General features: G+C 48.2%; 1 protein-coding gene across 4 annotated transcripts in view; it reads left to right on the plus strand.

The window, feature by feature from the left end:
• TTC7B (tetratricopeptide repeat domain 7B) overlaps positions 1-13,294 on the plus strand; it is a 242,003-nt gene that overhangs the window by 97,364 nt on the left and 131,345 nt on the right. For all 4 annotated transcript variants that reach the window (XM_060095729.1, XM_060095730.1, XM_060095731.1 and 1 more), the window contains exon 6: positions 10,109-10,187. In XM_060095729.1, coding sequence (XP_059951712.1) covers positions 10,109-10,187 — 79 coding nt within the window. The remainder of the gene's footprint in view (positions 1-10,108; positions 10,188-13,294) is intronic.

Here is a 13,294-nt window from a genome sequence, read left to right on the forward strand (position 1 = left end):
TAGACTGTCATCCTTTTGTCCATGTTAGTCTCTTTGTCCATCCTGGCCCACTTCGGAGTTCTCCTTCTGCCGTGAAGGTCAGCCCACGTGGCAGAGATGCTCTGCTGTCCCTCTGTGGTCTGCTGCCACTGGCAGGGGCCATGAATCACAGCCCTTCCTCAGAGCCAAGTGTGTCCCGGTAGGAATTTGGCCTGGCCCTCGCTGTTCCCAGCCTTCCTTGCTTCTCTTCTGCCCTGTTGTGCTTTTGCTTTTGTGTCATGGGAGTTAGTCACAGTTTCCAGACTTGTTTGCAGGCTTCTGCATGACAGGGATCATCAACTTTTCTGGGCACTGGAGTCAGACTGGGCCTGGGTTCAAATACCAGCTCTTCTTTCTGTGGGCTGTGTGATGATCATGGGCACGTTACATAATTTCTCTGAGCCTTTGTTTCTTCGTGTATAAGACTACAGAAGATGCTAAATAAATACTTGTCCGCTGAGAAAAAAATGTTGACCATAGTATATGATGGAAACCAGTTCTGATGTTGCAGTGTTTTCTGCTAAACCAGAGGTACACGAACGTACCAGTGTCTGTCTTTGGCTTTTACCCGACAACAGTTTACGTGTGGAACAGAGGACCAGATGGGGGGTGGTTCGAGGGTTAGGGGAGGGTGGGGAATGGGAGGATTACGTGATTTTGAGCGCTGGGCCAGCGGCTTTACAGGCATCATCTTATCCAGGCCTCAGGAGCAGGTATTAGTCCCATTTTACAGATGGGGAGGCAGGTACAGCAAGGTGAAGCCTGTTTGCCGGGCTCTTACCCCTCCCGTGGAGGCCCAGCGTCTGGTACTGTTTCCCTTCGCCTTGTTTCCAGATGTCGCACATTCCAGTCTCTGTTCTTCGTCTCATGATCACTCTCAACCTTTGCCCTTTCCTTCTTTTCTATCCCCAACTTGCTAGTCTTTCCCAGCCTGACTCACAAGAACCTGTGAGGATTCCAAGCTTCACCATGTTGCCTCAAACTGGGCAATACTGCTTTGTTTTCCCCGAGAAAAATCCCGGAGGCTTTTATGTGCCTGCTTCGTGGCCCAGCTCCTCCTTTCCCCTCCGAGGGTGCCTGGTCTGGTTTTGAATGGGACCCTCGGGCTGACCCGGCCTGAGCGCCGCCTTCAGAGTTGCTGCCACTCCCCGTCCCTGCTCAGCTCTCCTCACCCCCATCTCTTGCCTGCTTGGCTCCTGAAGGCGTTTGGACCCGTGACTCCTGGACATTTAAAGTCCTATATATATATATTTTTTAATTTTATTATTTTATTTTTGGCTGCGTTGGGTCTTCGTTGCTGCGTGCAGGCTTTCTCTAGTTGTGGCGATTGGGGACTACTCTTCATCGCGGTGCGCGGGCTTCTCGTTGCGGTGGCTTCTCTTGTTGTGGAGCACAGGCTCTAGGCACACGGGCTTCAGTAGTTGTGGCACACGGGCTCAGTAGTTGTGGCTCGCGGGCTCTAGAGCGCAGGCTCAGTAGTTGCGGAGCACGGGCTTAGCTGCTCCGCGGCATGTGGGATCTTCCTGGCTTGAACCCGCGTCCCCTGCATTGGCGGCAGATTCTTAAGCACTGCGCCACCAGGGAAATCCCTAAAGTCCTATATATATTATTTTTAAACTGAGTCCCTTGGATTTTTTCTCACTTGCCATAACTTTTGAAATATTGTCCCCAGAGGTTGTTTTGGAAATGCAGTTCTGTTTCCTGCTATTGAAATGGAAGTGAACACTGCCCTCTTATCCTTGTATTGAGCCTTCAGCTTAAGTACTGTGGTCCATCTGGAAGGACTGCCCCCCCCAACTTGATGTCCTCTCTGCCTTTCCCCCCTCCACAGCCCAAGTGACTGGATGAACAGGATGGTCAAAAGTCCTTCTAACTATGTGACCTTCTAACTATGCTTAGAATTCATGAATGTTTGAAGCCATATTGTTAGCAGACCAGTTCTACCTCCTAGATTGTTTTCCTTCTGCTTTATTACTGACATTTTTTTTTTTTTTTTTTGCGGTATGCAGGCCTCTCACTGTTGTGGCCTCTCCCGTTGCGGAGCACAGGCTCCGGACGCGCAGGCCCAGCAGCCATGGCTCACGGGCCCAGCCGCTCCGCGGCATATGGGATCCTCCCAGACCGGGGCACGAACCCGTATCCCCTGCATCGGCAGGCGGACTCTCAACCACTGCGCCACCAGGGAGGCCCTATTACTGACATTTTAGATGAGTATTAGATTGGCCTGGTGCGTATCAGGGCTCCACGTAATAAGCTATGTCCCTTCTTGGAGGCAGGCCATGGAGCCCTGGCCTCTCTTGCACTCCTCATGCTACATGCGTGTGTGTCTTCCACCTCGGGCTGGTCTTGAGCAAACACTTCCCTCTGTGGAAGTGAATGATGTTGGTGCTGAGCTTTTCTCTTGTCAGCTTTGTATCAGGCTGTCCTAGAACTTCAGTGGCTAAACCGCCTGGACCACTGGTTTGAGCCACTAAACCACCTCTAGTGGCTCAGCCACGCAAGCTCACATGTTTGAGTTTGGACTGGCCCCTGTTGATTGAATCAGAGCAACCTCAAATTGATTCAGAGCCAACCCGTATTAACTGAGCCAGAACAAGAAGGACTCAACTGCTAACAGCCTTGGTTCCTCTGCCTCATCCGTGTTGTTGGGCTCTGACCCTCGCCCGGTGGCCTTTGGCGGAGACTCTCTGCCCTTCCCCATGAACACCAGCACTCCTAGGCGATGTCGCCATCCTTTCCTGCGAGAGTGACCACAGGGCCTCAGGAGAGAGCTTTTCACTCTTCCACCTGACATCAGTCGTGTCTTTTGTCATCGTGAGCATGGTAGGCTTTCAGTAAATAGCAGAGTGAATGAATGAATCAAACTGGCGAATATCTTTTTTTTTCCTTCAAAATTAAATGACTCCAAAGAAGTAAAACAGACTTTCATGTCTGTGCATTGACTGGAAGGTAGATTCCAGAATTCCAAAACTGTTTTGATCCATGGCAGAGTTTTGAGGATAATAGTGATAATCATGGTGAATGCTTAAAAAGCACTTACTCCATGTATGAACTCATTTAATTCCTACAGCCAGTCTATGACGTGGGTACATTTGTTCTCACCATTTTACAGATGAGGAAACTGAGGCAAGCATTTGCCCAAGGTCAACAACTAGTTAAGTGGAAAAGCTTGGGTCTGAGCCCAGACTGACTCCAGAGTCCGCGTTCTATTTTGCCTCAGTTTGAGGATGTAGATTAGATGAGTACGTGGATTTCCAGTGGATGCTCTGAAGAGCGAGCCTCGTATGTTAGATGCGCTCTGGTTTGTTTGTTTAAAGTGCTGTCAGGTTGAGGAGTCCAGCTCTGCGTTAGGTGCTGTGAGGCCTCTCGGGTCAAGTTGAGCCTCGTTACGATCCAGGTCTGGGGGAGGAAGCACGTTCGTTGGCTGGCCCAGCACCGCATCCCCGGGGTCCTCTCTTTGTGCATAGTGGACACTCGCTGTGTATTGTCTGAATGAGGATTGATATCCTTTGACTCATTTCCAAAGGTTGAAAGGAAGGAGGAGGGGAGAGGAGCAGGCCTTTCCGTATTGCATGTTTCCCCAGAGCCTCGGGGTCGGGATGACGGGAGAGAATGGGTAGGAGGGTGCGTAGTCCTTCCGTCTGAGCCCCTACAGCAGTTTGTCCGGCTGTCATACATCACAGGCAGGACAGTTTGTCTGGCTGTCGCATGTCCCAGGCGTGAGCAGGCCGGGCCCCCCAGGGCTCCCTGTGCCTCATCCACCTGTGTCTCTGCTGCTGGGACCCAGCTGCTCCCTGTACCGTGGCTGCCTGGCCAGCTGACTAGGATGCCTGGTTTGCTCTGCTTTCGTCACGAGGAAGCCCTCGTTGCCAGGGTGGTCAAAAAAATGTTGTTGGGCTTCCCTGGTGGCGCAGTAGTTGAGAGTCCGCCTGCCGATGCAGGGGACACGGGTTCGTGCCCCGGTCTGGGAAGATCCCACATGCCACGGAGCGGCTGGCCCGTGAGCCATGGCCGCTGAGCCTGCGCGTCCGGAGCCTGTGCTCCGTAACGGGAGAGGCCACAACAGTGAGAGGCCCGCGTACCGCAAAAAAAAAAAAAAAAATGTTGTTAAGCCTAGTATGACTCTCATTGGGTTTGAAACGAGACTTACGGAAGCTTCGCCCGCTTGCTCGGGTCCCGGCGTGCACGGTTGTCACACCCTCCATTGCTATATCTAGGTTGCAGCTGGCTCGCTCCAGTGATCAGAGAGAGTCCTTTGCTAATGAGGCCAAGGTTGTGGGTTTGATCCCTGGCCCTTGACTACAGCAAGCCATCTGTCTTCACAAATGCATGTCACTGGATCGGAGGCAAAGAGTGTGCACAGAGGGAGAAGCTGGAATCCATTCTGGGAAAAACAGCTCCCTGACAGCCGGCCAGAAGTGGCCTTCCGTACCTTGAAGGATGTCTTTTTCTTCTCCCACTTTCCGGGTCTGGAGCTCAGGTTTCGATTCCAGACTCTTTCCACATAGATGATACTAAGGGTTGCATAAATGAAGGGGAAGCAATTCCCAAGCCTGAGAACGAAGAGAAATTGACCTAGGGATACATGGTACTTTTGTGTTTTTCTAGGGTTGTAAGTGCTGACAGTGTCCAGACACTGACAGGGTGGACCTCCTGGTGTGAGAAGGATCTCTTCCGTTGTCCTCTCTGTGATCACAAACATGCTTTTCAGCCAGGAGATGGGGAAGGGGATTTCAGAGTGTAAGATGGCCCTCACCCCGCAGAAAGCTGGCTGAGGGTCACTGGGTACCTGGTTGGCTGTGTGAGGCAGCTGGAACAAGAAGAGGTGAGTACGAGAGGGCCTGTGCTCTCAAGATGACCGCAGACATAAACACAAAGGAAAAGGAAAAGCACAGGTTGGACTTGGACTTGGACTTCCCTGGTGGCGCAGTGGTTGAGAACCCGCCTGCCAGTGCAGGGGACACAGGTTCGAGCCCTGGTCCGGGAAGATGCTACATGCCGCAGAGCAACTAAGCCCGTGCGCCACGACTACTGAGCCCGCGAGCCACGACTACTGAGCCAGCGTGCCACAACTACTGAGCCCACGTGCCACAGCTACTGAAGCCCGTGCACCTAGAGCCCATGCTCCGCAACAAGAGAAGCCACCGCACCGCAACGAAGAGTAGCCCCCTCCTGCCCCAACTAGAGAAAGCCCACGTGCAGCAACGAAGACCCAACGCAGCCAAAAATAAATTAAAAAAAAAAAATGTACAAACTTGTCGGCAACACCAGGAGGCAGTGTCGTATCTTCCTGGGGAAGCTCAGAAAAGGTTCTCAAAGGTGCCCTTTGACCTGGGTCTTGAAGGATGACTTAAGACTCTTTAAAGAGAGAGAGGAGCACGTGGAAAGGCACCTGGGCAGCAAGGTTTCCCTGAACTGTCTGAAAGGTTTTTTCAAAAGTCTCGAAATCCTCATTATCCACACAACCCTCTAGAACCTGGCAGGCTGGGCATGCCTGGGTACGTTGCTTGCTACAGGCATGTCCCTGCTCCCCCCAGGCACCCATGCTGTGAACACGACTGAGGATGTATGAGACGTATTCGGTTTAAAGGGAGCTTGCTGTGCTGCCTGCCAGGTCATGTGCAGTGAGAACGAAGGGGGTAAGAAACAGGTAGAAAATGCATCCCCTCGGGGTCGTGGTTCACTCAGCTCATGGTGGTTCTGAATTTCATTCATTCAACACATATTTACTGAGCACTTTCTGGATGCCAGCTCTGTTTGAGGGGCTTGGGATATGGCAGTGAGCAAAACAAAGATCTTGGTCCTCACGGCGCTTATGTTCTTATGGGGGATGTGAAGCCATCCAAGCTTCCTGGTGCTGTGCCGTATCCTCAGGGATGAGCCTGGAACCCGATATGTAACGGTGCTCAGTAATTATTGAAACAACCTACTGCTTAAGAGATTCAGAAGCGCCAGTTGGTAAGAAAGAAAATGGAAAAAGCCAAACGATTTCTTAGCTCTAGGAGATCTACTGTGTTGACTTGTTCTAATATTGATCTTTAGTTATAAAGTTCTCCACCACAGAGAAGGAGAAAAAATACTGAACCTACGCTGGCAGTGGCACCTTTCCCTTGTTACCCAGGAATTTGACATCCAGTATTTTATTCACATCAGAACTTTGAGTTTGCAGTGACAATGACAGTTGAGATTGAATTTGAGTGCATTGGTGGCCTGGGCCAAACTCTGAGGTTAGAAGAGAATTTGGAAGGACAGGTTAAGGGAAGAATTGTATTTTCCCACCCTGCTCCCAAGAAGTGAACATAAAAAATGTAAAAAAAAAAAAATATATTGAGCTTGCAGGTGAAATAGCTGCCCATCACAAGGTGAAATAGTTCTCCGGTCTCCGAGTTTCTCCCAGCCTTGGTTTTCCGTTTGGATTTTGATTGTGGAACTCTGGCTTCCTTCCTGTATACGTTTCCCCCTTGGTTCGATTGTAGGTTTGTACGTCAGAATGTACATTTCAGAGACCAGCCTTCAGAAGTGCTGCTTTCAGGGCCCAAAGAGGGAGGCCGAGAGCTGGCCAGTCAGTGCCCTCCCTGGATGTCCTCAGGAAGTCATGCTTCTGCACTGACCTAAGGGCCAGCACACGAGACCTGGAAGGAGGAGGCTCAGGGGGAGGAGGAGGAAACCTGATGGAAAAGGGAGGAGGGAAGAAAAAAAGGAAGTAGGTCAAGGGAGCTTTAGAACGTGTCCCTGTGAACCGTGGATGGGCTTTCCTTTGCCTGGGTTTGCACAAGAGCAAGGCTGAGGACGCTGGCCTGAGCTCTCCCTGCTGGGCTGGGGACTGTCGGTGATGTTAGCAGGTTTTGCCTGCCTGTCGGGCTGAACAGCCATTTGGTGCTCAAGGGACTTGCAGGCCCTTTCTCTGTGGTAAGAGCTTAGCTGTTGGGAACCGTTCCACGTGGAGAGAAGCGCACCCAGCTCAGGAAGCGAGGCGCAGGAGGTGGACCCCAAGTTCTGACAGCTTGCCAGTGCCTGCTGCTCGAATGCTGGCCAGAACCTTCCTTTTAAGAATAGTTTACCATAATGGATTTTGACATCATTGCACTCTCTCAGTCAAGGGTGTTGAAATGGAACAAATGACCTCATGTCGAGCGTCGGTGGAAACCCTCAAAACCGGGGAAATTCCTTGTCTCTCTTCTCTTCATTTTGGAGTGGAGTTTTTAAGCAGCGGTTCATTCCAGATAGTTCATGGGTCTCCACATTTTAAGAATAAACTAAGAGTTTAGAGACATGAAAACAATCATGTGGCTTTTGTTTATTTCCCTCAAATTGGGGTATTTCATAGCCTTTAGAATGTAATTCTTGCAAGTTGATTCCTTTTTTTGTTCCTTTCTATCATGATTCTCCATCTAGCTTAAAAAATTTTTTTTCTGCTGTCATGGCAACAGTGGACGTGATTGCTTGAATAAAATTATGTGACTAAAAACATGTATGAATGGTACAAGAGTTGCGGAGAATTGCATGTCTTTGGGTTTAGGATATTTATTTCCTTTTCTGATATTTAAGCTGGATGATCTCTCACCCCCAGTCCCCCTCCCTCCTGCCCTGTGGGTGGACAGGCGGCCTCATGGCTGTCCTGACGGTGCCGTTTGACCAGCACAGCCGGAGGCCTTCTGAGACATTCTGCGGTTACTGCAGATCCGCCGTTTACAAGCCGGATTCCTCCCAGCTTCAGGAAGAATTTGATTCTGAATCCTAAGCTCTTCCCAGAAGTAAACTGGAAGCAGTTTGAGAAAAACTTGAATTTGCCTCAAAGGCAGTGTCAATGCGTCAGGAATACGCCCTCAGCTGCTACCGGTTTGGCCTCCTGTGCGGCGTCCTCTCGGTCACGGGGACTTCCTGCAGTCGCCACCAGAGGGCGTCGGTCCTGCACGGGAGAACCCACACCTCGGCCTCAGAGGGGAATTGAATTTCTCTACCCGTCGGTTCTCATTTAGGGCAGCTGAGGCCTCACCCTTGGACACCAGGCTGCTTCACCTGGGCCAGCAGATTTCCTTTCCAGTTTTGAACCAGTTCCTAGGAGAATCTCATTAGCTGGGAGCACTGGAACGCATCCGATTTGTATTATGTATATATATTAATTTTCATATTAATGATGTAAAACGTAGACCTTTCTCATACGCATATTTTGTTCTTTCTTCTAGAGCTGCACTTCAGTTTGGGGGCTCACATTTCTTTTGTCAGGAAGGTGAGAGGTTGGGTAGGAAGGTCCCAGCTCGCCCTCTCACTGGGTGTGGAGGTCTGAGCAAGCCGTTTCTCTTCTGTGTCCTAGTGGACTAGGCTGTGTCAGATCACTTATAGCTAGACAATTCTGTGCTTCCGTAACTGGATAGGTATCTCACTCTGCAACGAGGGCCTGGGAGACATTCCAAATGGCCAATTCCCATCTTATAGCCTCCCCTGACTTATAACATATAGACTTGATACTGCCTACTCAAGGCCTAATTTCCACCCTGCTAAAACAGCCCTTTAAACCTGGGTCTCCAACTATATTGTCTCAGTCCCACCTTATTTCACACAGTTCAAAACGCCATTCTTCTTGTACATAGTAGGAGCTTAATCTGCGATTCTGGAATAAAATGAGACTGCTCTGCCCTGCCCATCCCTTTTTTCAGCTGTAGCTGTTTTCTCCCCACCATGTTACTTAACAGAGCCGAGCTTCAGTCCAAAGCAAATGTACGCTGGTGCCTGTGAACACAGATCCCATGAAGGCAAATGAAGGGGAAAACAGCAGCGTAGATTGCATGTCCCAGGGCCTGTTACCTAATTTTTATTCACGTCTCTTTTAGTGCTGCCTGGACTGCCAAGCACAAGCCTCTCTTTTTACGCCACCGTAAAGCTTCTGATCTGGTATCATCTGATATGTGTGGGTGAGAGGAATATGGGAGTATTGATGTATCTGTGCCAATAAACCATTACCTTCAAGTTCTGGGGCTGTTCTTGTGAATCAGCGTCCTGGGATGTCACGTTAGGTATAAGACACGAATTAATAGCCCTTGTGAGTGCTCGTAGCATACAGAACCCACCTTCAGTTTGATTTAATCCCTTTGTGTGATTTAAAATGTCATCCAAGAAGAGAGCTGAATACCTAAAGCATCTGCCACAGACTGCAGAGGCTGGCTGACAGGTCCGCACCGGCTGACCCACTCTGTGGCTTTTTTGGAAAGCTGAGATGTGTTCTAACGAGCAGGTTATAAATATCACGGGGTTCTGTCGTAGGAGGTGGCGGTGCTCGATGTAAAGGGACCTGCTGGGAAACGCTCCCAGCTGAATGGGTCAGGCACAGCCTTCAGAGGGGGCAGACAGCAAGTGGGGTCTGGGCATAGGGACCGGGATTTACTAACGAATTACTATCCCTTCATGCAACGTGTCACCCTGCACGTCTCTGTGGGGTGTGTGGGCACCAAAATGAGGTATGCTGGCCCCAGTCAGGTGGCGCCAGCCTCCAGCCAGCGCTCACTAGCTGTGGGAGGGGCCGTGACCTCCTGCCCCGCTGGGGGCAGGAGGGGCCGATGGGTTTACTGGGCAGTGATGTATGTTCTCGAAGACGCGGAGTGGTTGCTTGGTGGAGCCCCTCATGTTTCATACCTTTTCTCTTTGTCTTGCCTGTAAAGGTTGCAGGTCACAAGAAGCCTTTCCCACATTGCACACAGTGCCTTGTTGATACTCCTGTACCCCTTGGCCACCCACCTTGCGGTGAAAAGATAGAGTTTTCAGCACCACTCAGCAGAGCAGGAAAACTCCTCAGCCACTGTGAGGTGGAAGATAGACTCTGGAAAGATATCTTGCCTTTTTTTTTTTTTTACCTCGGATCTGATCTTCCGACATTTATTTTCTTGAGAAAATTGAATTGTGGAAGTTCAAAAGACCATTGATCCTAGGTCAGACTTTTCAGAGTTGAACCAAGATGGACAGGCATGTGCAGAGTGATTGCTTACAGTCTCGCCAACAGCTTTTATGTAGGCAAAATGCATTGAAATATGTGTATAAAATATTTAACATTAATACACGCCAGACGGAAACTCTGTCAAACTCTGTGTGCACACAGGAACTTGACGAGAGGAGTCGGGAGATTTAGAGAGATCCTCAGAGCCGTGGAAACGAGAACAACCCAGAACCTGCGGATGGTAAGTGTAACTAATGACTTGGCTGAGGCCCGAGGCACTTCAAGTGCCGCTCTCTCTTTCATACGTGTATCATAAATTATATATTATATATCATAACATACTATGTAATATAGACATTATACATTATAAATTATATCTCAGTGAAGCATATGTATATACATATATATGTATATATATACACATCATACATTCACCCAAAGTCATTGGATTTTAGTAGTCACAGAATTGTTCAGCCATCACTAATATTTAATTTCAGAACATTCTCATCACTCCCCAAAAATCTCCATGCCCGTGACTAGTCAATCCCCATTCTTCCCTTTCCCCAGCTTCTGGCAGCCACTAATTTACTTCCTGTTTCTATGGTTTGCCTATTCTGGACATTTCATATAAATGGAATTATACAGTGTGGGGTCTTTTTTGTGACTGGCTTCCTTTACTTAGCATAATGTTTTCAAGGTTCATTCACGTTATACCATGTATCCGTCTTTCATTCCTTTTTGTTGCAGAATGATATTCCATCGTATGGATAGGCCACATTTTTGTTTATTCAGTCATCAGTCAATAGACATTTATTGTTTCCACTTTTCAGCTATTATGAATCATGCTGCTACAAACATTCTCATGCAAGTTTTTATGTGTATATATGGGTTCATTTTTCTTGAGTATATACCTAGGCATGGAATTGCTAGATCGTATGGTAACTCTACATTTAACATTTGGAGGAACTGCCAAACTATGTGTCAAATCAGTTGCACCATTTTACATTCTCATCAAAAATTATGAGGGTTCCAGTTTTTCCACACCCTCAACAACACGTGTTTATTATCTTTTTTTTTAGTTCTAGCCATCCTAGTGGGTGTGAAGTGCTGTATCATTGTGGTTTTGATTTACATTCCCTGATGGCTAATGCTGTTGAGCATCTTTTCAGTTGCTTCTCGGTAATGCTCTCTCTTGAAACATAAAAAATGCATCCTGTATAGCAGTTAGAAGGTATACCCTCCTGATGCCAGTGTGGTGAAGGGTTAGTTGTATGCTGATGATTCATACCAAAACCCAGACAGAGCAAAGCAGATTAGATCCTGAGGAGAACCTAGCTGTTTGACTAACTATATTGACCATAAAACCCAGAAATAGAAAAGCTAGTTAAATAAACTGGTTGATCAGCAGCTTGGCTCTCCTGTTGACTTGAGTTCTCTCTCTTTCCTTTTAAACCTTTCACCTTCCTGTCTGGGAGGCTCATTAATTATACCTCCACAATTTACCCTTCAGAGCCAGAGTCATCGAGTGTTTGGATGAAGGCCTGGTACTCATGGAAGCTAAGAAGTGCCCCAGGCCCCAGCCGATGTGGCAGCCCCACTAAGACTGCAGTGTCCTTGGTCTCGTCATCCACGCTGTTGTCCTCCCATTATCATGAGTCCTTTAAATGCTGTGGGAGAGTGTTCAGTTGGGCAAGGCTAAGAGATTCCTATCGTGGGAAATGAGGCTGTATCTTCATGCTAAGGATGTGGACATACAACTCACTGGCCCAGATGGCTAAGCCATAGGCTTTCCTAGAATTATGGGAGGTAAGACAAGACAGGCGACTTCACACACACACCCCACCAAGAACTCACTTGGTCTTCGATATCTACTTATGTATTGATATGATTTATGGGTGCCCTCAGAAGTTCAAACAAAACATTTTGATCTTCACAGTTCTTTAAGGGAAAAAACCCTGCAAAAATATGGATAAAAATTGTTGCCATCTATCTTTTCTCTCAAACTGACCTACTCCCAACAGTCCATAAAACTTCTGAACTGGTCAGCATGAATAGCTTCTTCTAACATTTGGAAGCACAATGAAAGTAACTGGTTATATTGGCAAGTGTTCTTATAATTGTTTTAAAAGCACATTTAAAATGCCAATCTTTTGGGCTTCCCTGGTGACTCAGGGGTTAAGAATCTGCCTGCCAATGCAGGGGCACGGGTTCAAGCCCTGGTCCGGGAAGATCCCACATGCCGCGGAGCATCTAAGCCCGTGCACCACAATTACCAAGCCTGCACTCCAGAGCCCGCAAGCCACAACTACTGAAGCCCGCATGCCTAGAGCCTGTGCACTGCAACAAGAGAAGCCACCGCAATGGGAAGCCCACGCACCACAACAAAGAGTAGCCCCCGCTTGCTACAACAAGAGAGAGCCCGTGCACAGCAACGAAGACCCAACGGAGCCATAAATAAATAAATAAATAAATAAATAATAAAAATAAATAAAATGCCAATCTTTCAAAATTGCTTATAGACTCTCAAAAAATATATATTTCGTTAAGGAAATAAAGGGTTTTTCCTCGTTAAAAGGTTGAGTGCGTGCACTGCACTGTGAGAATCTGCCTGCTGCTTACTCCAATATTATTTTTCAAAATTAAAGAATATCTTCCACTATCGTCTAAGGTTTATGATTTTCAAATCAATGTGTTTTAACTTATAAAAATCCTGTGAGATAGGATTCTGACTAGAGATGTTAGGAAGGAAGACAGTTTTCTTCTTCTTCTTTTTTTTTTTTTCTTTTTTCTGAGAAGCCCAGTGAAGAGAATTCTAAAGAAAGCCTGTGTAGATAAAGCTGCCCCTGGGCACTTGCAGCTGTTAACTGACTGGTTAGTGTTAATGTAAGGGGGAGTCACTTCCCACTCAATGTCACACTTGAGTTGCAAGTACGCCTTTGGTCTTGGTTGATGGTTCTCAAATGACCTAATTTAAACTGTTTCTAATCCCTTGAGTGCTTAACGAAAGGTGTGCATCAGAACCATCTGAGGAACTTTGAGCAAACACACATCCCTGTACCTGACCTCAAAAATGCCAACTGAGGGCTTCCCTGGTGGCGCAGTGGTTAAGTATCCGCCTGCCAATGCAGGGGACATGGGTTCGAGCCCTGGTCTGGGAAGATCCCACATGTCGTGGAGTAACTAAGCCCATGCGCCACAACTACTGAGGCTGTGCTCTGAAGCCCGCATGCCACAACTGCTGAGCCCGGGTACCTAGAGCCCGTGCTCCTCAACAAGAAAAGCCACTGCAATGAGAAGCCCGTGCACCGCCACGAAGAGTAGCCCCCACTCACTGCCCACGGGCAGCAA

The sequence above is a fragment of the Mesoplodon densirostris genome, chromosome 4, assembly GCF_025265405.1.
Source record: "Mesoplodon densirostris isolate mMesDen1 chromosome 4, mMesDen1 primary haplotype, whole genome shotgun sequence".
NCBI lineage: Eukaryota > Metazoa > Chordata > Mammalia > Artiodactyla > Ziphiidae > Mesoplodon > Mesoplodon densirostris.